At 46.5% G+C, this 26,225-nt stretch overlaps 1 protein-coding gene across 2 annotated transcripts; it reads right to left on the reverse strand.

Annotated features, from left to right (window-relative positions):
- On the reverse strand, positions 1–26,047 carry LOC143956870 (snaclec bitiscetin subunit alpha-like). 2 transcript variants are annotated; one of them, XM_077467032.1, is made up of 6 exons: positions 25,878–26,047; positions 18,335–18,427; positions 13,414–13,548; positions 8,268–8,422; positions 447–547; positions 1–308 (listed from the first exon to the last, which is right to left on the reverse strand). In XM_077467032.1, exons 1-6 carry the CDS (start codon positions 25,963–25,965, stop codon positions 164–166), a joined length of 717 nt encoding a protein of 238 aa, XP_077323158.1. In that variant the 5' UTR covers positions 25,966–26,047; the 3' UTR covers positions 1–163. The 2 variants fall into 2 exon arrangements, with proteins under 2 accessions (XP_077323158.1, XP_077323159.1); XM_077467033.1 differs by lacking the exon at positions 18,335–18,427.
- Positions 26,048–26,225: the final 178 nt, after the last annotated feature.

The following is a 26,225-nucleotide window of genomic DNA, read 5'->3' on the forward strand; positions in this document are numbered from 1 at the left end:
AAATTAAAAACAGGGCTTTTACTTGGAAATGGTTGACTAGAGTAAAATGGAAGTCTTGAGATGTTATCCTTCATCAATATAACAATGGATATGGCATCATGTAGAGAAAGCCTCCATATTATTTGTACATTGTAGATCTTGCAGTGAATGATTCTTTCCACCACTAGCAGGCGTTGGCTTTGTCCAGTAAGTAGGATTTGCTGGGTTTACTCTCACAGATCCAGGGAAGGAGATCGGTACACGGAGATAATACGAGAGTTTGTCCCATTTTCACACAGTGTGTAGTTGGCGTGTTTTGTAGAGACAGCCTAGAGAGAAGAGGGATCACCATTATTATTCTGTGTCAGTAGATGCCAAGCACTATATACTGCAATACAGCATGGAAAGACCTATATAACCCTGTGTACAGTATGTGTAAATTCTATGGTTCTGGGAAGGATACTCACTCTGTTGTGTTATCAGACCAGAACCACTGAGTCACTGTAACGTTTCCAGTCCATGTACTCCTCTGCTGTAATCCAACCCAGAACTGACTTTGCATGTGACACTGAAACACATCATAAAATAATATTAATAATAATAATGACCCTTATAGATTTCCAAGTGGTAGTAGTTAATGTATGCCCATTCATGATTGGGCTAGTTGAGGCTGAACAATCTTTGACCCATGGGACTCGTAAGACAACGTTATATATCACCACCCAAAAAATACAATATTTTAGATGGTCCTGTATTATCCGAATTATGGAACTGGGACTGATGGAACTTAAAAGCCAAGCCTGAGCCAGGATTTGGGAGACAGGAGGTCTCCGTCAGGGGTCAGAAGTGCCACAGCCAGGATTTGGGAGACAGGTGGCCTCCGTCAGGGGTCAAAAGTGCCACAGCCCGGATTTGGGAGACAGGTGGCCTCCGTCAGGGGTCAAAAGTGCCACAGCCAGGATTTGGGAGACAGGTGGCCTCCGTCAGGGGTCAGAAGTGCCACAGTCAGGAGACAGGAAACAGGAGGTATCCATAAGGGTTTAGAGATGCCACAGGCAGGATTTGGGAGACAGGAGGTCTCTGTCAGGGGTCAGAGGTGACCCTGCAAAGAGTCGAGAGACAGGAGGTTTCCGTCAGGGCTCAGAAGTGCCACAGTCAGGAAACAGGAGGTCCCTGTAAGGGGTCAGAGGGGCCACAGCCAGGATTTGGGAGACAGGAGGTCTCTGTCAGGGGTCAGAGGTGCCCCTGCCAAGAGTCAAGAAACAGGAGGTCCCTGTAAGGGGTCAGAGATGTCGCAGTCAGGAGTCAAGAGACAGGAGGTCACCATCAGGGGTCAGAGGGATCCCAGCCAGGAGTCGGGAGACAGGATGTCTCCACCAGGAGTCAGGAGTCCCAACCATGAGACAGGAGGCCTTATCCCAGATGACAGATGGGCTCCTATCAGAGTGTCAGGAGAACCATGCAGCAGGAGTGGGCCATGCAGCAGGTAGCGCTGCAACTAAAGGCTGAGTGAGCCAAGAGAACCAGGAGAACTGAACAACACAGAGGGACTGGTAAGAAAAGCAGAGGTTCTGTTGACAGGGGAACTAGATGGCTCGGCATTTTCACGGTGAATAAAGTTCGCTTTATTGATATTAGAGACTCAAGTTACAGTTCAGAAAACAGAAAAATACAAATTAAAACAGGTGGTGTACAAACACAGAACAAAGAAAAAGGAAATCAGAATACAGTACTACCCACATGGAATGCAATATATATTATACAACAACCATCCCCGACAGACCCTGCGAGGGCAGTGGCCAGCTAGAGATCATACAAGATATAATGCAGAACGATAGCCACCATGCCCCCATCAAATCCCACAGAAGGGGGGGGGGGTGTATGTAGAAATAGGGAAGACCGAGGGAAAAAGAAAAGGGAGGAGGAGAGAGGAGCCATAGCACGGGGGGGGGGGGGGGAAGGACAAAAGAAGGAAAAAGAAAAAGAAAAGGAAAAAGAGGGGGGAAAAGGAGGAGGGGGGGGGGGGCGGGGGGGGAGAAGGCCCGACCCACAGATCCGACGGTGAGAGTTCCTGTATCTATATCTCCGCCCTGTCTCCACCCGTCCAGGGCAGCCATATGCCATCGAACTTCCTAGGGCACTTCCTACTAATATATGTCATTTTGTATAACGGGAGGGCCTTATTAATGATGTCCTCCCACAGGGTCAGCGTCGGGGGGGAAGCAGAGGTCCAGCGAAGGAGAATGGCCTTCTTGGCATAATAAAGCAAAAAGGCAATCAGGAGTTTGGAATAGCGTGGCCTCTGATCCTCGTCCTGAATGCCAAGAAGAGCCAGCTCCGGAGACCGGGGCAGAGGGAAGCCCAAGCGGTCATCAATGGTGTCAAACACATCAGTCCAAAAAGCGGCCACTACCGGGCAGCTCCAGAACATGTGGAAGAACGTTCCCTCTGCTGCTCCACATCTGGGACAGGCAGGGTCCCGTTGTCGATACAGTCTGTGCAACCGCTGTGGAGTGTAATAAACCCTATGTAAAAACTTGGTCTGTATTACCTTATCTCTGGAAGAAATCACCAGGCCAAGACTATCCTGGAAACAGTCACCCCAATCCTCCCTCTCCAAGGAAGGAATGTCCCTCTGCCAGGCCTTCCACAATTTCTCCATCTTAGGAGATTCCACACTGAGTAGCAAGGTGTACAGGGACGAGAGAGGCTTGGAGAGCTGATCCAGAGACAGTAGCTCCTCCACAGGATCCATAGAAAGGGTCGTAGCCGCTGGCAGCTGCGCCCTGGCTGCATGTCTCAGTTGGTGGTAACGGAAATACATCCACCCGGGCAAATCATATTTAGTGGCAAGTTCCCCAAACGTCTTCAGGGTACTCCCCGTGATAATATCGCCCAGCGTCCGCACACCATGTCTCACCCATACCCTCGGGTCAGGGACCGTCCGAAAGTGCGGGAGGCCAGGGTTCTCCCATATTGGCTGTCGGGGGGACCAGACTCCCGGCTTAATGAACCGTTTCCTGGCCAACCCCCACACCCTGAGCGTCGTTCTAGTTGGAAGCGGAAGCCCCCGACATGCCCCAGGGCCTTTGTATACTAAATCGGCGAGATCCTCCAAAGAACCCACCCCAGCCGCTTCAACGCAGCTCGCAGCGTTCGTCCTAGAACGGGCAAACCACCAACGGACCGACACAAGGACCGCCGCCCAGTAATAGACCCTGAAGTCGGGCAAGGCCAGCCCCCCACAACGCACAGGTAGACACAAAGTGGACCGTGCGATCCTGGGGTTAGATCTCCCCCAAATAAAGGAGCCCACACAGCCATCCAGATCCGCAAAAAAGGCACCCGGGAGCAAAACAGGGGTGTTCCTAAAAAAGTAGAGGAACCTAGGGAGGAAGACCATCTTTAACAGGTTAATGCGACCCAGTAGATTCAGGGGAAGCTTCCCCCAGGAGGCACATCTAGTCTTCAGCTGAAGGAGAGCCGGTTTCAAGTTAAGGTCAAAATACTGTGTCGGATCCCTGCCCACCACTATCCCTAGGTACTTGAATTCGGTGACCCACTGGAGGGGAGTGTCCGCCGCAGCCGCCCTCGACCCCGGGTCCAGAGGAAACAGGACGGATTTGGTCCAGTTTATCCTGACCCCAGAGAAACGTCCGAAGACATTGAAAATTTCCAATGCCGCTCGTAAGGAGGAGTCCGCATCTCTCAAATAGAGCAGAGCATCATCGGCGTAGAGTGACACCTTCTCCTCAAGAGGGCCGATTTTAAGCCCTACCACCCCCGAGGAGGCCCTCAGGGCTACCGCCAGAGGTTCCAACGCCAGCGCAAATAACGACGGGGAGAGGGGACAGCCCTGCCGGGTGCCCCTCTCCAACCGAAACGCCTCCGACAGCCTACCATTAACACGCAACCGCGCCCTCGGGCCGTTATAGAGCAACTGCAGCCAACCCAGGAAATGGGGACCAAACCCATATCTACGGAGTACCTCCCACAAATATCCCCATTCCACTGAGTCAAATGCCTTTTCGGCATCCAGGGAGGCAACAACCCTGGTCCCAGCGTTGTCGTGAGGGATAGTTAAATTAAGGAAAAGGCGTCTCAGATTGATGTCAGTACCCTTACCGGGCATAAACCCCGTCTGGTCCTCATGAACAAGGCTCTCCAGAACCTGTGCCAGCCGATTCGCCAGGACCTTTGCCAACAATTTGGCATCGACATTTATCAAAGAGATCGGGCGGTAAGACGCACAATCCTCGGGGTCCTTACCCGGCTTGGGCACCAACACCACGATCGCCTCTGACATGGATTCGGGGAGCGACCCCCTCTCCAGGGACTGGGCGAATAAAGAAACCATTTTAGGGGCCACCAACTCCTGGTAAGTAGCGTAAAATTCAACAGGGATACCATCCGCCCCAGGGGACTTCCCCACCTGCATTTGAGCCATAGCCATCTGAACCTCCTCCAACGTTATGGTCCTTTCTAAATGGTCCACCGCCTCACGGGACAGAGTGGGAAGTTCCACCTCATCCAGAAAGGCCCGGAGAGCCGGGTCCTCATAATCCACCCTAGTGGAGTACAGGGCACTATAATATTGCACAAACCGGTTCAGGATCCCCTCCGGGTCCGTGATGAGGGTCCCACCCTCGCCCCTGACCCCACCAACATGCGTGCTGGTAGAGTGTCCCCGGGCCAACCACGAGAGCATCTTCCCATTTTTATCCCCATATTCAAAAATTCTTTGAGCAGTGCCCAGCATAGACTTCTTAGTCAATTCTATCCTATGGAGCTCGACCGCCCGAAGTGCCATTTGCCATTCCCGATACCTGAAGGGGGTAGGGTCCGCCACATGAGAACTCTCCTTTTCCCTCAATACCCCCTCCAACTCCTCCAGCAGCTGCACAGACCGCTTGCGACACCTGACAATTCTAGAGGCATATTCCCCCCTCAACCAGCATTTGAACGCATCCCAGACCACCCGGGGCTCCGTAGAGTCCGCATTCTCCAACCAGTAATGACAGAGGGCCTCTGGCATATCCTCCTGAACCCCCACATCTGCTATCCAATACCCCGACAGCCTCCACATTCCCCTCCGCAAAGGGAGCCCAAGAGAGACCCCAAGGAGGAGGGGAGCATGGTCAGACACCCCCCTGGGCAGAATCCGCACACCCACCACCCGACTCAACATAGCCTGCGAGACATACCCCAGATCTATGCGAGAGAAGGTACGAAACGTGGCAGAATGACAAGTATACTCCCTGCCCGAAGGGTGAAAATGGCGCCAGACATCCACCAGCCCAAAAGTATCAGCCCACCGTGTCAGACCCGGAGTCTCACGAGAGGACCGTTGGAGTCTATCTAGCTCCGGGGACGGGGCCATATTATAATCCCCTAACAACATGACGTTTTCTACTCCATACTTTATAACTATGTTCATGATGGCAAACAGAAGGTCAGTATCTGCGGGGGGAGGCAGGTAAATACCCACCAGAACATACTCCACATTCGCAATAGTAACATGCATAACGAGAAACCTGCCCCCCGGATCCTTTTTCAACTCATGGAGCTGGAACGCAAGGGATCTGTGAACAAGTACACTCACCCCCCTGGAGTAACTCGAGTAGGTGGCATGGTAATGTTGGCCAACCCACGCTCTCCTGAGACCAAGCACTCGGGAGCCCATCAAATGCGTCTCCTGAAGGATACAAACATGTGGTGAGTATCTTTGTAAAAAGGTAAACACCAACGAGCGCTTGACCGCAGAGTTCAGACCCCTCACGTTCCAGGATAGAACAGAGAATTCAGCCATAACTGAAAACCATCTTAAATAAATGCCCGGATTTAGCCATATGGCCCCCTCCCCAAAGAAAAAACCATCCCGCCCCCGAGGGTGCCCCAGTACCGGAGTACATGTAGGCAGCTAAGCCCTCCTGAGCAAGAACGGTGAACCCTGAGACCATAAGCCACCCCCCATAGTAGAATTGCACATGTGTCAACATACCGTGAAAAAAAAAAACAACCACAAAACCCAAACTCAGACTAAACCAAAACTGATCAGCAACGGCCGATCGCCCCCACCCCCCACCCCGCAAAACCCCAACAGTGGAGTCCCGCATAGATCCCCAAACTTAACTGTAAAATACCCTTAAGGCTTTGTGAGCAACTTACTCAGGTAGGCGTCCACCAGACCGTCAGGAGGACGCAGCCCCCCCTCACCTCATACACACAGAGGGGGAGACCACTATTCCTACCTGCCACCAGCGCTATAACCCCCCTTAAGAGTTGCTAGAGCATAGAAGACATAGCAATAAAGTTCACCCAGCCATCACCTACAGCATAGTCCTGAGCAGAGGAGTCCCCACAATCCTGTAGTATGTACCAAGCACGGTAGGCCCACTCCAACAGTCCCTCGGATCCCAGCCGGACTGAGGTGAAGGTGGGGGACACCACAACCGTATCCCCCCCTCAGCTCAGGGAAAATGGAGAAAAAAGAAAAAAACACAAAAACAAAAAGATCCGCAAATGAGGAAGAAAGTACAGAGCCACCTCAGCAGACACATCATCCAGGATTAAATCATTAGGATAGTCAGCCAGGTAGTGTCTCCAGCCAAGATGCGGCATCCCTGGGATTAGTGAAGAATCGGACAGTCTCACCATCTACTACCCGCAGTTTCGCCGGAAAGAGGATGCTATATTTGATCCCTTTAGCCCTCATGGAAGCCTTGACCGCATCGAAGGATCTGCGCTGTTTCTGGGTCTCCATGGTGTAATCAGGAAAAAACAGCAACCTAGAATTCTGGTACTTGACCTCCTTCATCAGCCTCGCCGCTCTGAGCACCTCATCCCGGTCCCTGAAGTTCATCAATCGCAGAATCAGGGTGCGCGGGGGGCTCCCCGCCGGGCCCCTCTCCGGAGGAACCCGGTGAGCTCTTTCCACCGTAAAGTAGGGGGATAGCTGCGCCTCCGGGAACAGGGAACGGATAAGATCTTCCACAAACACCGTGGGGTTCTGACCCTCCACCCCCTCCGCCAGGCCGACGATTCGCAGATTGTTCCGCCTACTGCGGTTCTCGGCGTCCTCCGCACGAAATTCCAGGGTCCTCACCTTAGCTTGCAAGGTCCAGATCGCCCCCGAGTGTTCCGCCAGCACATCCTCCGCCTGGCCCACTCGCTGCTCCGCCACTCCCAGCCTCGAGCGGATCTTATCCAGGTCCTGCCTGATCAGGCCGACTTCCGTCTGGACCACCTCCATCTTCCCCGTCAGCGCCGTCTGGCAGGCCGCTATAGCGGCCATCACTTCAGGAATGCCCGGGAGGGAGGATGCATCAACCTCCGCCGGCGCGGTCTGCGTCGCCATATTGGAATGGGCACGTGGTCCTCCCGCTCCACTGGAGTCCGGAGCGTCTAGCGGCAAAGCCCCTGGGGGAAATCGGTTCCTCCTACCTCCCTTGTGTCCCGCAGATGAACGGGACGGCATATGGTGGACCAGGCAAGCCGCCAGCAGTCGATAGCGCAGGTGAAAGGATGCTGTAGGATCAGTCTCTAGCAGAGCTCCGGGAAGCACGTCTGCTCACGCCGACATCTTGGCCACGCCCCCGGCTCGGCATTTTCAGTTTACTATTCATATTGATGTGAAAGAACCCATGTGGCAATTATCTCTATTGTTATTATGTCATTATTGTCAATAAAAGTGGGCCATCAAACCTTTAAACAGAACATCTGGTGTGGACTGAACTCACTGGAAAGCCTCTACCACACGAGTATAATAACCCCAATGCCACACATTGTATGATTGTTACTGTAAAATAAAAAATCTGGGTCTGATTCTGTAAAATGTAGTTCCGCTATAATGCTATGTATATTTATAAATATGGTATGTAGTATTGTTACTGACATGAGTAGAGGTTCAAGGTAGGCCAAAGTAAAACAGCATGCACACCCTCATATCTCATATCTCATATGTCTCAGATGAAAGGGATGTTGGTTCCTGAAACTATAAGAAATGATGTTCTAATGATCTCTTCACTTCTTTGCAGAGGACTGACATGCCACCTGTTGGGTCAGACCTAGAGGTCTCTAATTATCTGGGGGCACAACTAAAGAACTACAAATCGGACTCAGTAGAGGGTTACTCAGTAGCGTTGGACCTCTGCAGAGAGAACACTGCTTTCACACAGAGAGTAAAGATTACTCTCTACAGTATGCAGAGAGGGGACAGAATTTTCTACCCAGGCTGTGGCTGATTTCTAAAGAAAGGTGGAGGACATCGGTCAATGGAATCAAATTACCTTCAGTATGGAATCTTTACTCCTCACCGTGGCCAGAACAGATCCGTTCTCCACACAGAATCGCTCGCTGTCCTCTCTCGTCTTCTTATCAGTGGAGAAGAAATAACATTTCTGATTCACGAAAGTCCATTCCGGGGGACATCTCCTGATGAAATCTGAGTTAGAAGAAAGTCAGAATATAACATAGAAAGAAGGAGATGATTATTAAAAGAGAGGACTTCGTCACAGCATAACTAAATGTAGCATGTGACCTCCTATTAGAGAAATCTCTTTTGGACAACGTGATTTATTTATTTCAAAATTAATCCTGTAAGTAATTCCCACTGTTATCAATTTTAGATATACACATTCACAGTGCCTTGCAAAAGTATTCACCCCTCTTGGCTTTTTACCTATTCTGTTACATTACGGCCTTTAGTTCAATGATTTTTTAATCTGAATTATATGTGATGGATCAGAACACAATAGTCTAAGTTTGTGAAGTAAAATTAGAAAAATATATACATAAAACTATTTGTCAGAAAAAAAAAAAAAAACGGATAATTGGCATCTGCGTATGTATTCACCCCCTTTGTTACGAAGCCCATAAAAATCTCTGGTGCCACCAATTACCTTCAGAAGTCACATAATTAGTGAAATTACGTCCACCTGAGTGCAATCTAAGTGTCACATGACCTGTCATTACATAGACACACCTTTTTGAAAGGCCCCAGAGGCTGCAACACCTAAGCAAGAGGCACCACTAACCAAACACTGCCATGAAGACCAAGGAAATCTCCAAACAAGTAAGGGACAATGTTGTTGAGAAGTACAAGTCAGGGTTGGGTTATAAAAAAAAATCCAAATCTTTGATGATCCCTAGGAGCACCATCAAATCTATCATAACCAAATGGAAAGAACATGGCGCAACAGCAAACCTGCCAAGAGACGGCCGCACACCAAAACTCATGGAGCGGGCAAGGAGGGCATTAATCAGAGAGGCATCGCAGAGACCTAAGGTAACCCTGGAGGAGCTGCAGAGTTCCACAGCAGAGACTGGAGTATCTGTACATAGGACCACAATAAGCCATACGCTCCATAGAGTTGGGCTTTATGGCAGAGTGGCCAGAAGAAAGACATCACTTTCAGCAAAAAACAAAATGGCACGTTTTGAGTTTGCGAAAAAGGCACGTGGGAGACTCCCAAAATGTATGGAGGAAGGTGCTCTGGTCTGATGTATAGAGGAAGGTGATCTGCTCTGATGTATGGAGGAAGGTGATCTGGTCTGATGTATAGAGGAAGGTGATCTGCTCTGATGTATGGAGGAAGGTGCTCTGGTCTGATGAGACTGAAATTTAACTTTTTGGCCATCAAAGAAAATGATATGTCTGGCGCAAACCCAACACATCACATCACCCAAAGAACACCATCCCCATTGTGAAACATGGTGGTGGCAGCAGCATGCTGTAGGGATGTTTTTCAGCAGTCAGGACTGGGAAACTGGTCAGAGTTGAGGGAAAGATGTATGGTGCTAAATACAGAGATATTCTTGAGCAAAACCTGTAGCACTCTGTGTGTGATTTGAGGCTAGGACGGAGGTTCACCTTCCAGCAGGACAATGACCTCAAACAAGCAACACTTGAGTGGTTTAAGGGGGAACATGGAAATGTGTTGGAATGGCCTAGTCAAAGCCCAGACCTCAATCCAATAGAAAATCTGTGGTCAGATTTAAAGATTGCTGTTTACAAGCGCAAACCATCCAACTTGAAGGAGCCGGGGCAATTTTGCAAGGAGGAATGGGCAAAAATCCCAGTGGTAAGATGTTGCTCATAGAGACTTATCCAAAGCGACTTGGAGCTGTGATAGCCGCAAAAGATGGCTCTACAAAGTATTGACTTTAGGGGGGTGAATAGTTATGCACATTGACTTTTTCTGTTATTTGTTGTTTGCTTCACAATAAAAAAAAATCTTCAAAGTTGTGGGCATGTTCTGTAAATTAAATGATGCAAATCGTCAACCAATCCATGTTAATTCCGGGATGTGAGGCAACAAAACACGAAAAATTCCAAGGGGGGTGAATACTTTTACAAGGCACTTTATATGTATGTGTGTGTGTGTGTATATATATATATATATATATATATATATATATATATATATATATATATATATATATACAATTAAATATAATATAACATAACTATGAATCACTGGATAACGCAAATTTCATCCGAGGTTTGATCAAATCAGATCGAACCAAACATGGCTAAGCCCTTGTACACACGGTCAGAGATTCCGACGGAATGTGTCCGATCGGACCGGTTTGTCGGATATTCCGATTGTGTGTGGTCTCCATCGGACTGTTTCCGTTGGCGTATCCGACGGACCAAGTTTGGTAAAATTTTCAGACAAAATGCTCCGATCGTGTGTAGAGAATTCCGATCGGACAAAGTGCCAGCCATGCTCAGATCAAATTCCTACACCAAAGCTATTGGCTACTAGCGTGAACTTAGTCCCGTCGTAACCAAATAACGTCATCACGTTACGTACGATCGGACTTTCCGACAACTTTGTCCGACCGTGTGTATGCAACAGTTTCGGACAAAATCCGTCAGACAAAATCCAACGGATTTGGTTGTCGGAATGTCCGACCGTGTGTACAAGGGCTAATGCCTATATGAAAAAAGCAAATTAGAAAATAATTGTAATGCCCCGTACACACGGTCAGACTATCCGGCAGACTTAGTCTGGCGGGCAAACCGCCGGAAAGTCCGTCGGACTTTCCAAACGAGCGGACCTGTCCACACACAATCGGACTATGGCAGGAGTCCGCCGTACTTTTGAAAATGAATGGACTTGCCCACACACGAAGGAAAGCCTGTTCATTTTGAACGCCGCTCCAGGTAGCCGGGACTAGCACAGGAGGTCAATGTCGCCGCCTCCATGGACGATATTGAAACGTCGCTGGCCCCGTCACCTGGTATGGACTTAAAAGGGAAGCCCTACGCTGAAAAAATGGCGTGGGGTCCCCCCAAGGTCCATATAAGACCCTTATCCGAGCATGCAACCGGGCTGGTCAGGAAAGGGGGTGGGAACAAGTGAGCGCCCCCCTCCTGAGCCCTACCAGGCCACGTGCCCTCAACATGGGGGGGTGCTTTGGGTAAGGGGGGCCCTGCGGCCCTCCCACCCCAAAGCACCTTGTCCCCATGTTGATGAGGACAAGGGCCTCTTCCCGACAACCCTGGCCATTGGTTGTCGGGGTCTGCGGGCGGGGGGCTTATCGTAATCCGGGAGCCCCCTTTAATAAAGGTGCCCCCAGATACCGGCCCCCCACCTTATGTGAATGAGTATGGGGTACAATATACCCCTACCCATTCACCTGGTGAAAAAAAAATTAATAAAACACAACACAAGGTTTAAAAATAATTTATTGCACAGCTTCGGGGGGCCTTCTTCTGACTTTGGGGGTCTTGTCCTCCTCTTTGGTTCTTCTTGCCGGGCCTCCACTTCTTCCTTTAGCTCTTTTACTAGCGGTGGCCTGGTCTTCTGTTGCCGCTGCCTCTTCTTCTGACTTCGGGGATCTTGTCCCCCTCTTCGGTTCTTCTTGCCGGGCCTCCGCTCCTTCTTCAAGCTCTTTTACTGGCAGTGGCCCGCTCTTCTGTCGCCGTCTTCTGTCGCCACCTTCTCGCCTTCTCTTCTTCTGTTCTTGTTCCTTGAGATGTTGACTCAACGCTGTCTCTGGCCGTAATGACAGGGACGTGTTGCGCGGTGATTTATATTGGGACAATGGGCGTGGTCACCGGGTGATGTCCCCGCTCATTCTTATGTCACAGTCCCAGCGGATGCTGGGACTGTGACATCATAATGGGTGGGGACATCACCCGGTGACCCCGCCCATTGCCCCTATATGAGTCACCATGCAACACGTCCCTGTCATTGCGGCCAGAGAAAGCGTTGAGTCAACATCTCAACATCTCAAGGAACAAGAAGAAGAAGAACAAGAAGAAGAAAAGGCAGCGGCGGTGACAGAAGACCTGGCCACCGCTAGTAAAAGAGCTGGAAGAAGGAGCGGAGGCCCTGCAAGAAGAACCGAAGAGGGGGGAAAGACCCCCGAAGGGGGGGACAAGACCCCCAAAGTCGGAAGAAGACCCCGGGCGGCCCACGAAGAAGAAAGCCGGGCTCCTCCGCTAGTAAAAGAGCTAGCAGAAGATAGCAGAGGAGTCCGGTGGGAAGATCCCTCAAGATGGAAGAAGACCCCTGGAGCTGTGCAATAAATTATTTTAAACCCTTGTGTGGTGTTTTCTTTTAAATTTTTTTCACCAGGTGAATGGGTAAGGGTACATTGTACCCCATACTCATTCACATAGGGTGGGGGGCCGGTATCTGGGGGGCCCCCTTATTAAAGGGGGCTCCCGGATTCCGATAAGCCCCCCGCCCGCAGACCCCAACAACAACTGGCCAGGGTTGTCAGGAAGAGGCCCTTGTCCTCATCAACATGGGGACAAGGTGCTTTGGGGTGGGCCCCCCTTACCCAAAGTGCTCGCTTGTCCCCACCCCCTTTCTTGACTGGCCAGGCTGCGTGTTTGGATAAGGGTCTGATATTGGCTTTGGGGGGGACCCCCACGCCATTTTTTTCGGCATAGGGATTCCCCTTTAAGTCCTTACCAGGTGATGGGCCCAGCGAGGTGTCAATCTCGCCCATGGAGGCGGCAACATTGACCTCCTGCGCTAGTCCCGTCTACCTGAAGTGTTCAAAATGAACTGACTTTTCTCCGTGCGGAAAAGTCCATTCATTTCAAAAGTCCTGTGGACTAGCACACACACGACCGGATTGTCCGCCGGACTCGCAGTCCGGCGGACAATTTTTGAGTCAAAACTACTTTCTAAGTCCGCCGGACTTTTGGGGAAAAAAAGTCAGCCGGAGCCCACACACTAAGTCCGCCGGATAGTCTAATCGTGTGTACGCGGCATAATAGTATTTATACATAATGGAACAACCATGTATTTTTTTTTTTTTATCCATTATCAACTTATCGTTGCACTTTTATAATTTATTATGCCTTGTGTGCTTTTAATTTAGCCATCTCAAACTATATTTCTTAAAGTTTATTTTATAGGTTTTTTTTTTTTTTTTTTCTTGGTGTAATTATTATTTAAGAAGATGGACCTGACACCAGGATGGCTCTTCTCAGACAGGTCACCCTCTGTCTGGTGTCTTCCAGCATCTGGGTCAGGTTCTGTTGGGTCTCCAGACTTCTGTTCAGCTCCAATCTCAGCTCATCATCTGAATTTCTGGTTCCAACTGAAACACAAGGAGCGGCCAGAAGATTAGCTCCATATATCTCTATATCCTTCATTCAAACACCAAAAATGTTAAAATACAGCTATGTGGCCTGGGGGAGAATTCCTGGATTGCTTCATGTAGGTGAGCATTTTCTAGGTACAAATAAACTACTTTAGTATCTAAGTGGTGAAAACTGATTGATTCCGATCATCATTAAAGCTGCCTAAGTTTAGCAATGGTTTACTACAGAGATTGGTGTCACCGAATTCTTAATCATTTTGCAATGATCTAGGTAGGGTGTTGAAGGGACACGGTCATCCTGCCCATACAGGACTAGGTGGCAGTGTCTCTGGGCAGGGCATCGCCCATATACTCCCATACGCCCATATACTTACCTAAGCTTCACTTCCTTGCAGCTCTTTCATTTCTGCAGATGGCGCTTGGATGTGCCGGCGACAAAGCAGGACAATGACATCACTCACTGCCATGTGACAGTGCATGGACCAAGATACAGGCTACTAGGCCTGGGTACCATGACAGGACCCATGTTCCTCTATACCTAGGAAGTTATTGTTGCCATATACAGAGGAGCAAGGGAATGTGAAGAAGTGAGTTGAGTACAGTGTCTTGAAAAAATATTCATACCCCTTGACATTTTCCACATTTTGTCATGTTACAACCAAAAAGTTATTTTTTTTTGGGGGGGGGGGGGGATTTTATGTGATGGACCAACACAAAGTGGCACATAATTGTGAAGTGGAAGGAAAATGATAAATGTTTTTCAAAATTCTTTACAAATACATATCTGAAAAGTTGTATCATTTGTATTTAGCCCCCTTTACTCTGCTACCCCTATCTAAAATCTAGGGGAACCAGCCTTCACTTAATTAGTAAATAGAGTCCAACTGTGTGTAATTTAATCTCAGTATACATACAGCTGTTCTTTGAAGCCCTCAGAGGTTTGTTAGAGAACCTTAGTGAACAAACAACATCATGAAGACCAAGGAACACACCAGACAGGTCAGGAATAAAGTTGTGGAGAAGTATAAAGCAGGGTTAGGTTATAAAAAAAATCTCCCAAGCTTTGAACATCTCACGGAGCTCTGTTCAATCCATCATCGGAAAATGGAAAGAGTATGGCAGAACTGCAAACCTACCAAGACATGGCCGTCCACCTAAACTGACCGGGCCGGGCAAGGAGAGCATTCATCAGAGAAGCAGCCAAGAGGACCATGGTGACTCTGGAGGAGCTGCAGAGATCCACAGCTCAGGTGGGAGAATCTGTCCACAGGACAACTATTATGCTGCGTGCACGCGAGTGGATTTTCCATCGGAAAAATCTTGGATGGTTTTTCCAACGGAATTCCGCTCAAGCTTGGCTTGCAAACAAACGGTCAAACAAAAGTTCGCTGAACTTTTGACCGTCAAGAACGTGGTGACGTTCAATACTACGACGAGCCGAGAAAATTAAGTTCAATGCTTCCGAGCATGCGTCAAATTGTTTCCCGAGCATGCGTAGGGATTTTGCGTGTCAGAATTGCTACAGACGATTGGAATTTCCAATCAAAACTTTTTCCGACTGAAAAATAGAGAACCTGCTCTCAATCTTTTTCTGGCGGGAAATCGGCCAGCAAAAGTTTGATGGAGCATACACACAGTCACATTTTCCGACAAAAAGCTCTCATCTGTCTTTTGCTGGCCAAATTTCCAATTGTGTGTGCGCGTGTCATTAGTCGTGCATTCCACAAATCTGCCCTTTATGGAAGAGTGAAAAGAAGAAAGACATTGTTGAAAGAAAGCCAAAAGAAGTCCTGTTTGCAGTTTGCAAAGCCATGTGGGGAACACAGAAAACATATGGAAGAAGGTGATCTGGTCAGATGAGACCAAAATTGAATTTTTTGGCCTAAAAGCAAAACGGTATGTGTGGTGAAAAACGAACACTTCGCATCAACATGAACACACCATCCCCACCGTGAAACATGGTGGTGGCAGCATCATGTGGTGGGGATGCTTTTCTTCAGCAGGGACAGGGAAGCTGGTCAGAGTTGATGGGAAGATGGATGGAGCCAAATACAGAGCAATCTTAGCCCTTGTACACACGGTCGGACATTCTGACAACCAAATCCCTTGGATTTTTTCCGACAGATTTTGTCCGACGGATTTTGACCGAAACTGTTGCATACACACGGTCGGACAAAGTTGTCGGGAAATTCGATTGTACATAACGTGATGACGTTATTTTGTTACGACGGGACTACGTTCAGGCTAGTAGCCAATAGCTTTGGTCTAGGAATTTGATCTGAGCATGCGTGGCACTTTGTCCGTCGGAGTAGGCTACACATGAATGGAGTATGTCCGATCGGAGCATTTTGTCTGAAAATTTTACGTCGGATTTTGTCCATCGGATTTTGTCCATCGGATTTTGTCCGAAACTGTTGCATACACACGGTCGGACAAAGTTGTCGGAAAATCCGATCGTTCAGAATGTGATGACGTTATTTCGTTACGATGGGACTACGTTCAGGCTAGTAGCCAATAGCTTTGATGTAGGAATTTGATCTGAGCATGCGTGGCACTTTGTCCGATCGGAATTCTCTACACATGATCGGAGTATGTCCGATCGGAGCATTTTGTCCGAAAATTTTACAGACAAGTTGGAAAAGTTGGTCCGTCGGATATTCCGACAGAAACAGTCCGATGGAGACCACACACAATCGGAATATCCGACAAAATGGTCCGATAGGACACATTCCGTCGAAATCTCCGACCGTGTGTACAAGGGCTAAGAAGAAAACCTGTTAGAGTCTGCAAAAGACTTGAGACCGGGGCGGAGGTTCACCTTCCAGCAGGACAACGACCCGAAACATCCAGCCAGAGCTACAATGGAATGGTTTACATCAAAGCAAATTCATGTGTTAGAATGGCCCAGTCACAGTCCAGACCTACCGTATTTATTTGTATCATTTATCATATTCCTTCCACTTCCCAATTATGTGTCACTTTGTGTTGGTCTATCAGAATCTCAATAAAATATTTAAATTTTTGTTTGTAACATGACAAAATGTGGAACATTTCAAGGGATATGAACACTTTTTCAAGGCACTGCATATGGGGTTCGGAGGATGCTCTTTCCAGAGACCTTTTCAATGATATTTAAAATATAATGATATCAATATATCCTCAATATATATGTAAATAAACCTTAAAATTCAGTAGAATAGTAATGTATTACAGAACGATGAAACGTGAACATGGGCAGCACCACATGATGGTCACTAACCTTCAGGTCTAGCATCCAGCTGGTAGCTAATGGATCTAGAAAGAAATACATTCCCTGTAAATATGGAACCCATAGAGCAGAGGACATATTAATTCTCATGTAACTGCCAGTAAAGAAGAGTTATGTGTGAACCAGTGGTGGCCCGTTGTGGGCGCATGGGCGGCACCCCCTCATCCCTATCACCGCCCTCCCTATCCATGTGCCCAGCCCCTTTCAGGGATACATGGACTCCTAGGGCGGGGTGGGAGGGGATTTTTTTTTAAGCACCTGATTAGACCCAGAGGCTCTAATAGGCTTCAAAATAGGGTGGGGTCAGGGCACAGAGAATGTGCCCTGATCCCACCCAATGGTGTGACCATAGCAAATACATTTTCACTATTTTAACACTACAGTGCTTCCCCGCCAAACAGGAGGCAGGCCAGTGAGACCTGTTTCCCGATTGGCCAAAGCGCCGGGTGGTCCTATTGGATGCTCAGCAATTAGGAAGGGGAGACATGCAGAGGAGACACGTGCTGGAGGAATGGACACCTCCCCTGCAGCTACTGCCTGCACTCTTGAGGAGACACAGGAGGAGAGGACACCACAGCCTGGTAAGTGAAGGGACGGACCTCCGGGGGTTGCCTTCAGAGTACCATGAGCCCTGTGGGGGGTTGGTTGCCTTCAGAGTACTGTGAGCCCCATGGTGGGGGGTGGGGGTAGTTGCCTTCAGAGTGGGGTTGCTGTCAGTGCCGCAAGCCCCCCGGCTGCCCCTGCCCAACCAAGTCCTGTGTGCTGTTACCAGGTGAGCTCTGTACAGGGACAGGGAGCATGTCCATCCGGACAGGAGAGATTGATTGTAAGCTACCGGGATGGGGTGACATGAGCATGGTGATAGGTGACGGGAGCTTGGTGACAGATGACAGGAGCATGGTGACAGGTGACAGGAGCATGGTTACAGTTGACAGGAGCAATCTGATTGGCACACCACTCATCTCATCCACAGTGTTCATGATCTGTGAGGCTGTACTATATACCATGATCTGTGAGGCTGTACTATATACCATGATCTGTGAGGCTGTACTATATACCATAATCTGTGAGACTGCGCTATATACCAAGATGTGGAAGGCTGCACTATATACCATGATCTGTGAGGCAGCGCTATACACCAAGATCTGGGAGGCTGCGCTATATCCCATGATCTGTGAGGCTGAGCTATATACCCTGATCTGTGATGCTGAGCTATATACTCTTTCCTGTGATGCTGAGCTATATACTCTGTCCTGTGATGCTGAGCTATATACTCTGTCCTGTGATGCTGGGGCCGTATACTCTGTCGTGTGATGCTGAGCTGTATACTCTTGACACTATAGGTGGAAGCAAGTGGAATACAGGGGACGCAGTGGGTGGATTCTATAAGGGGTAGGGCTTATGAGAAGTGGGATGGCTCAAAAAGGAAGGGCGGGGTCTGGTACCCCCCCCATCCTAAAACTTCACCAGCTGCCACTGCTGTGAACAGCACTGTATGTGTAAAGATGGTCTCACCCTTCGTTCCCAGCCATATCAAGACAATAAGTAGAACAATACAAGTCAGGAGGAGGAAGCCAAAGGAGTATGGAGAGTTCCAGAAATGGTGACCTGGAAACACAAAGAACAAGCAAACCGATTATTATGGATTTATACCAACCAGATACCTCTGATGCCAATGGGTGCGGGAAGTGTCTGATTTTGCTACCCAGTTATAAGGATAGGTATGGGAGGTGTCTGAATTTGCCATCTAGTTATAAGACCCTCAACATTGTTCTGGTGTAACAGATGATCCAAACACATAAAACCTGACATAGCCCATCTACGTGGCTGTTGTGTGTCCCATACATAAACTGAAAGCCCAGCAGAGGAGCCAAATTATTTAATCTCAAGGATACAAATGGACGCCAATCCACAAGGTGTCATTAATTGTTCAAAATACCCTCACATAAAACCAGCCAATGCATTTTGGGGACAATAAAAAACTCCTCCTTGATCAATGCTTAAAAGAACTGAATAAGTACTTGAATGGACTTGATGAAACTACAATAAAATGGATCCATGTCTGATCTAGTGCAAAACCTCATTTTGAATTAGCTGCTGTTGATTACATTGTCCCAGTTGTTATAGTTGCAATCCAAAAGGAGCTTTTGCACCAGATCAGACATTGTAGCGGTTGTAGCGTCCCTTGTGTCTATTCAAGTATTTTATTTTTATTTTTCAAAGCCCTAATGAAAGTGATGTTTTGTTGCTCCCGAAACTCGTTGACTGTTTTTTATATGAAGGTATAAGGAACAACTAAAGGCACTCTGAACTCTCTCACGTGGTGGTTTGGTGCCCATTTTTATGTCTATCCTTGGAATTACTTCTGGATACCTATTGATGAAGGCCTGTGTGTTTGAGAGCATCTTCCCCAGAGTCAGCGTTTGTTTAAAGATTCCCTTACATTTTCACCATTGCAAAAATATTGAAATCCCAGCGCCTGTTAAAAATGTTCTTTCTAGCAATGATTTTATCTACTAGATGTGGCTTCTCAATCCTTGAGGTGGAGTGGAAATTCCAACCACACAATACCTGAAGTTGGCCATGCATGTTTGTGTTGTGATATTTCTTCTTGGTTCAGTACAGTCTGCTAGATATGAAGCGCTGGAGAACATGGGGGTGGTGTCATTGTAGGTTTGAATTTTTGGATTTCAGTGTATCTCAAAGTCACGGGTCAACACCTGAAAAAAACAGGACTGGTATCTGAACTCACAACCTCTGCCACGTCTGTCAGTGGCTCTTCCTACTGAGTCACCTGAGATGCTGGACGGCTCTCTGTCTGATCCTTTGGACTTTCTTGCCTTGTCTCTTATTTTGGATGAACCTCAAACTCTTTGCTCCTTCCATGAACTTCCTGATTTAATCCATATCTCTGCACCTTCTGTTTGCCAGATTATTGTTCTCTGTCCAGCCGATGTCTTTCTCCTTTATGTACCTGCAGCTGCACTTATCCCCACTACCACTCGTTACTGACCTTTGGATTTTTCCTCGACTATACTTCTGCTTGATCCCAATCTGCAACCACTTGTTACTGACCTTTGTCTTTTTTACTGACTACACTTCTGCTTGATCCCTACCTGCTATATCTGTTACTGGGCCACCAGGAGGCATGTTACCTCCTGGTGGGGTGATCCTGAGGATCACAACATGGTACTAATACACAGCAAATCCCATCTCCACCATCAGGAGCTGTGGTGAGTACCAGTTAGTGCTTAGGAACCGCACCTTGGGTGAGCCTGCATCATCCACCAGGCTGACCTGCTTGTGTATTTATCCAGCTAGTGGGTGGGGGCCTCTCTACTGCTATAGCTACTGGTCTTCAAGCATGACCCCTGACTCCTGACCATGATTGAAACTTATATCCAGCAAGGTGACTGTGGATACAACATGCAGGAAGATGAAGCCTTTGAAAAGAGGCTGAAGTCTTGGAATCTTTGAGGTGGGATTGGAAGCTTGGTTGATTCGTCTGAAGTTTGTCATATATGTGGTTGTCGTGCAACTTTTTCTTAAATACCGGTAACTACATCGTCTCTGCATTCTGTTCCAACTGATTGCATCATCCAGATGCAGCCTTTTTGGTTGAGTAGGTCTGCCCTGTAATATGTGTAAGACTAACCATAGCAGAGCAGATTTCTGATATGGAGCAGGGATCTGGTGGTCCTTACCAAGATTAGTCAATGCTTTTACATGTCTTATTACAGTCTTCGTCCATGGTACCTTCCGGAACACACACAGTGCTAGGATGATTGTCTTTTCTATAGGTATCATTTACTGAATGCACAGATGGTCCTTTATAATGAAAACAGCAATTTTTTTTGAGCGGAGGTTATAAAGGTAACAGCTGTAACCTGTAAATTGCCACTAAATGACAGTTCCTGGCTGCTTCATTCTGTTTATAAAGAAAGCAGCTGGGGGGATTCCACTCAACATTAGAGATGAGCCCCGTGTTCAGTTCGAGCAGAGTTCGGCAAACTTCCAAGTTCAGATGCTTAACTAAAACCCCAATGAAATCAATAGGATGCCAAATCAAATGGCAAAAAAAAATGCCCATTTTCTGGGCTAATAGGCAGGGGCGTTGCTAGGTGCCAGAAGTCCAACAACTGGATGGGGTGGGTGGTGCAGCTATTTTTTTGGGCCTGCGTGGTGGGGTTGTGTGACTTACCAGTGCCCATCAATGCTGACCAGTAAACACACCTGCCTGACACTGACCATTACACTGACCTGCCTGACCTACATACACTGACCTGCCTGACCTCCATACACTGCCAATGACCACTGACCTGCCTGACTTACATACACTGACCACTGACCTACATACACTGACCTGCCTGACCTCCATACACTGCCAATGACCACTGACCTGCCTGACTTACATACACTGACCACTGACCTACATACACTGACCACGGACCTGCCTGACCTACATACACTGACAGTGACCTTTGACCTGCTTGACCTACATACACTGACCACTGACCTACATACACTGACCATGGACCTGCCAGACCTACATACACTGACAGTGACCACTGACCTGCCTGACCTACATACACTGACCACTGACCTACATACACTGACCATGGACCTGCCTGACCTACATACACTGACAGTGACCACTGACCTGCCTGACCTACATACACTGACCACTGACCTACATACACTGACCATGGACCTGCCTGACCTACATACACTGACAGTGACCATTGACCTGCCAGACCTATATACACTGACAGTGACCACTGACCTGCCTGACCTACATACACTGACAGTGACATACATACACACTCTGTGTCTGACCTACCTCAGCTCAGCTGTGGTGTGCGGTCATAGCAGGCAGTCAGTCAGTCACTCTTCACTGACAGAGAGGAGAGGAGCCGAGCCGAGGAGGAAAGGAGAGCCGAGCCAATTCGCCCACCCAAGTGGGGATGTAGCGTTCCCGCCTTCTGGAGCCTGCAGGCTAAGATGGACGTCACGTCACACGTCCCGCGGTCCTGGCATTGGGGCTGCAGGCTCCAGAAGGTGGGACCAGCGGCACTCGGCCACATTCGGACACTTTTGGCCACACTCGGCCGCTATAGCACTTGCCCACTTTCGACCGCTTTTGGCCGATATGGCACTCGGCTAATTTCGGCCTCACTCGGCCACTTTAGGCCGCACTCGCAAACAGATCGGTCCTGGCGGCTGGCGCCTGGGGCTAACAATGGAATGCAGCATTCCATAGACTCTGGGCTTTTTGGGGTCACATTCGAGGGTTCAGCCCCCCCTAGCCACCCCCTCCCGACGCCCCTGCTAATATGCAAGGGGATGTCAACTGCCTCGGGAGAATATGCAGCAGTACAAAAATCTATTTAATTTGGCAAAGAGGAGCCATTTTTTTTTTAAAGCATGGATATTTACAAAGGAAAATGTTTTTAAATTGACTGCAAATCCCTTCTGGCGTCTGTTAAGAAAAAAACAAAAAAAACTGCATACAGACCTCTTCAAGCGTCGCCCAAAGATATTTGGGGAACATTTGGAGGAGGTCTGTGCAACATTTTTTTTTTTTTTTTTTTTAAGAATCTTGCAATGAAATCTAATTTGCACTTATATCATATCCTAATCTAGAACCTGGGAGGCTTCTCCCGTTCTGCATCTGCTCCCCCCACTTATCCCTACGTCTGACCCCTTAGGGGGTGGGTGCTCCACAGTGATACACATTGACTACATACTCACACAGAACCCTAGACTCGCTTACACCCTCACCCCCCCTCACCCCCTTATTCTCTTTTTACATCCTTACTCACATGAAGCATCAACTGGGGCATTGTTTCTCTATTCAAGCTTCAACTCAACACTGGGCCCGGTACCTATCTACCTTAAGGGCCGGTTCACACAGCAGGCGAGGCGAGGCATCTCCGACTTGCCTCGCCGCGACCTGCTGCGACCTCAGCGGCGACTTGCAGATGACTTCTGTATAGAAGTCAATGCAAGTCGCCCCGAGGTCGCCCAAAAGTAGTACAGGAACCTTTTTCTGAGTCGGAGCGACTCGAGTCGCTCCTCTCAGAACGGTTCCATTGTACAGAACGGGGGCGACTTGCGGGAGCGAGGCGAGGCGAGTCGTGTCGCCTCGCATCGCCCGCTGTGTGAACCGGCCCTTACAGCGATCGATGATTGCTCCCTGGTTTATGTCAGGCATAATCGTTGACATTTGTACACATTTCCCACCCTTGGAAACTTGTACTTCTTTTTACTCATCCTTGATGAGGTTGTTCATATGCTTGTAAACGATTTACAACGGTTCTCATATGTTTTTGTATCTCCTTGACTTTCTGCACCCAATAAAATTTATTGACAAGAAATCTAATTTGCTGTCAGTTTAAATGGTATTTGTATTTCTGTAGCACATTAGCAAGGTGACCCTTTTTGTTGATGGGAGGCTTCCAGATTCGGATAACCCTCCCCCACCCACCCCCACCTTCAGACTCTCACAACCTCTGGGCCAGTGTTGTGGGGAGGAAGCCCTTATCGATATAAACATGGGAACAAGGTGATTTGGTACCCTTCCATTTTCTCAGGGAATGTGTCCTAGGTGTGGGTGCATGCTCAACCCCCCCCCCCAAAAAAAAAAATTCCTTCTTGGTCAGCTAGGCTGCATGCTCAGATAAAGGTCTGGTATTAATTAGTTGGGACTCCATGCTTCTTGTCTTGATTTTTTTGCGTGGTGTTCCCCCTTAAAAAGCATACCAGTACCGAAGAACCTGATCTACAATTTTGGGGGACCTCGCGCCTTTTTTCTTGTGTTGTGTCCCCCAGTACAATTCATAGCAGGCCTATAGAGACTGGTATGAATTGAGGGCTACCCTAAGCCATTTTTTTGTAAGGGCCCCTCATTAAAATCTATATTATACCCCCATGTACGATAAAAGTCTGGTATAGATGAATGGAATTCCCAGCCGCTTTGTTTACAAACAGCATCAATCACCTGGGAGCTGGCATTTTGCTGACAATTTTTTTTTTATTATTATTTATTTATTTTTATTTATTCTTTTGCTAACAATTTAAACACACTTTTTATGTATTTGTTTTTTTTGTTTGTTTTGTTTTTCAGTTCTTCTGTAGTAGGCTGTATATATCACAGTCTCGGCACCCCCCTCAGGAATGTTATTTAATGGAATTTTGCATTTTTACAAATTCACATTAAAAGTAATCCTAAAATCATTGTTCTCAGCCATACTGAATATGTTTAACTCATTTTTTTTTTTGCTTTGGTACATGTCCCCCAGGGCAGTGCCCAGCCTTCCCAATGTCATTTCTTTGACAATCCCTTGCCCATTAGCCTAGAAAATGGCCAATACCGTTTTTTTCTTTTTACATTTGTCTCTTATTGACTGCAATGGGGTTCGGATTTGGCACCCAAAATTTATTAACATTTGCCAAACCCTAAACCATTTTAGGTCCAGTTACAAATCAGTGAACCAGACCGCTGCCGGTACCATGTGATCTAAGTAGTAAAAAATCTGCACTAAAAGTGCTCTAGGGAGCATGCAGCAGATCTATATACCAAAACACACCAATATCCGTGCAGTGCCTGTGAAATAAATAATATTCAGCAGGTGAAGAGCTACCCACTTAATCACTATGTGAGTATAAACAAAAGTATCCAAAATTAAATTTTAAAAATTTAAAAAAATATATTTAGAAATGTGTATTTTTTTTTATGCACTGTCATTATTTTACATTTTACTTTTTTCATTTTACAATCGATTGTGATGAAAAATAACAACTTCAAAAAATGTTCCATGCCTTGTACTGAATACCTCAGACTGTCTACTTTCCAAAAAGAGATAGACCATCAGTACATCAGGATTGATCCATGTTCATATATATAGACCTATATCTATATACATATATCTATATATAAATATATCTATAAATATATATATATATATATATATATATATATATATATATAGATATAGATATAGATATAGATAGATATATATTTATTATATAATATATATATTTCTAAGCAGCCCCAATTAACTTCTTCTTCCCCTACTTTCTTGCCTAGTATTTTCCTGACGAATTATTGACATGTGAAAACAATATAAAGCACAAAATGCGTGCAAAATCAGTATATATATATATATATATATATATATACTGCATTTAATTTTTTTCCCCTATAGGTGCCGTCTACAGATTTTAAATATACAGTACAGTAATCAGTACAGTAATCAGAGGCTACATCTTATACTAAAATTACTGACATGCTGACCACTAGGTTACTGCCATCTTTGAATGTGTTGTTTTTTTATAAATAATACTAATACATTATTAATTATTATTATTATTATTATTATTGTTATTGTTATTATTATTATTATTATTATTATTATTATTATTATTATTGCTCTTTATGAATTTAAAGAATAGTCTAGATTTATTTAAAAAAAATAGAATCTGATTATCAGACAGAGGTCACATCTTATACTCTTATACTCAACTTACTGACATGCTGGTAACTGGGCTACTGCCATCAGTGAATGTATTTTATTATTATTATTATTATTATTACTATTAATACTAATAATAATAATAATAATATTATTATTATTATTATTATTATTATTATTATTATTATTATTTTATTATTAATAATAATATCCAAGACTATTCTTTTTGATTAAACAAATTTCTAAAAATAATATTATTAGATATGAGTTTAATCAAAAAGAATAGTCTTGCATATTATTATTGTTATTATTATTATTATTATCATCATTATTATTATTATTATTATAATAAAATATGCATTTAATTGAAAAGAGTAGTCTAGATCTATTTAATTTAAAAATGCTAATCTTCAAAAAAAAAAAAAATCAAATTCTGACACTAAGGTTTTTTTACTGAAACCCCCCCCCCCCCCCCCAAAAACGAAACTGTATAAATAATTTATGTTGAATACACAGTTTATTCAATATATGCAAATACTTTTGCAATACAAAAAAAATAAAAAATCATGATCTTAAAAACATACCTGCAGGTCTTGAGGTCTTAGCTTCTGCCCTCTGGGGTGGTGTTGGGTCACCAAGATTCAGTTTGGCATAGACGACCTCCTCAGCCATCGCTACCCGTGTCTGTATTATACGAGATGGAGTCGAATAATGTCCTTTTAATGTGTTGTGGCTTCGTGTCAGACGTGAGACCGGATGGAAAATTAAAAATGTTCAACCCTTTGTGGGTGGGGTGGACAAACAAAAAAAAAAAAGTCAAAAGCTGTGTCTACCTCCAAGACACCAAATTGTGAGGCAGGCAACTGTTCGCTGTTTGTAAGTAATTTGAGTTGACAACGAGAATAAACTATATATTAAGGGTGTAGTTCCGA

This window comes from Lithobates pipiens, unplaced genomic scaffold, assembly GCF_037356315.1.
Source record: "Lithobates pipiens isolate NorthernLeopardFrog02 unplaced genomic scaffold, aLitPip1_a1.2 Scaffold_44, whole genome shotgun sequence".
NCBI classification, from domain to species: domain Eukaryota; kingdom Metazoa; phylum Chordata; class Amphibia; order Anura; family Ranidae; genus Lithobates; species Lithobates pipiens.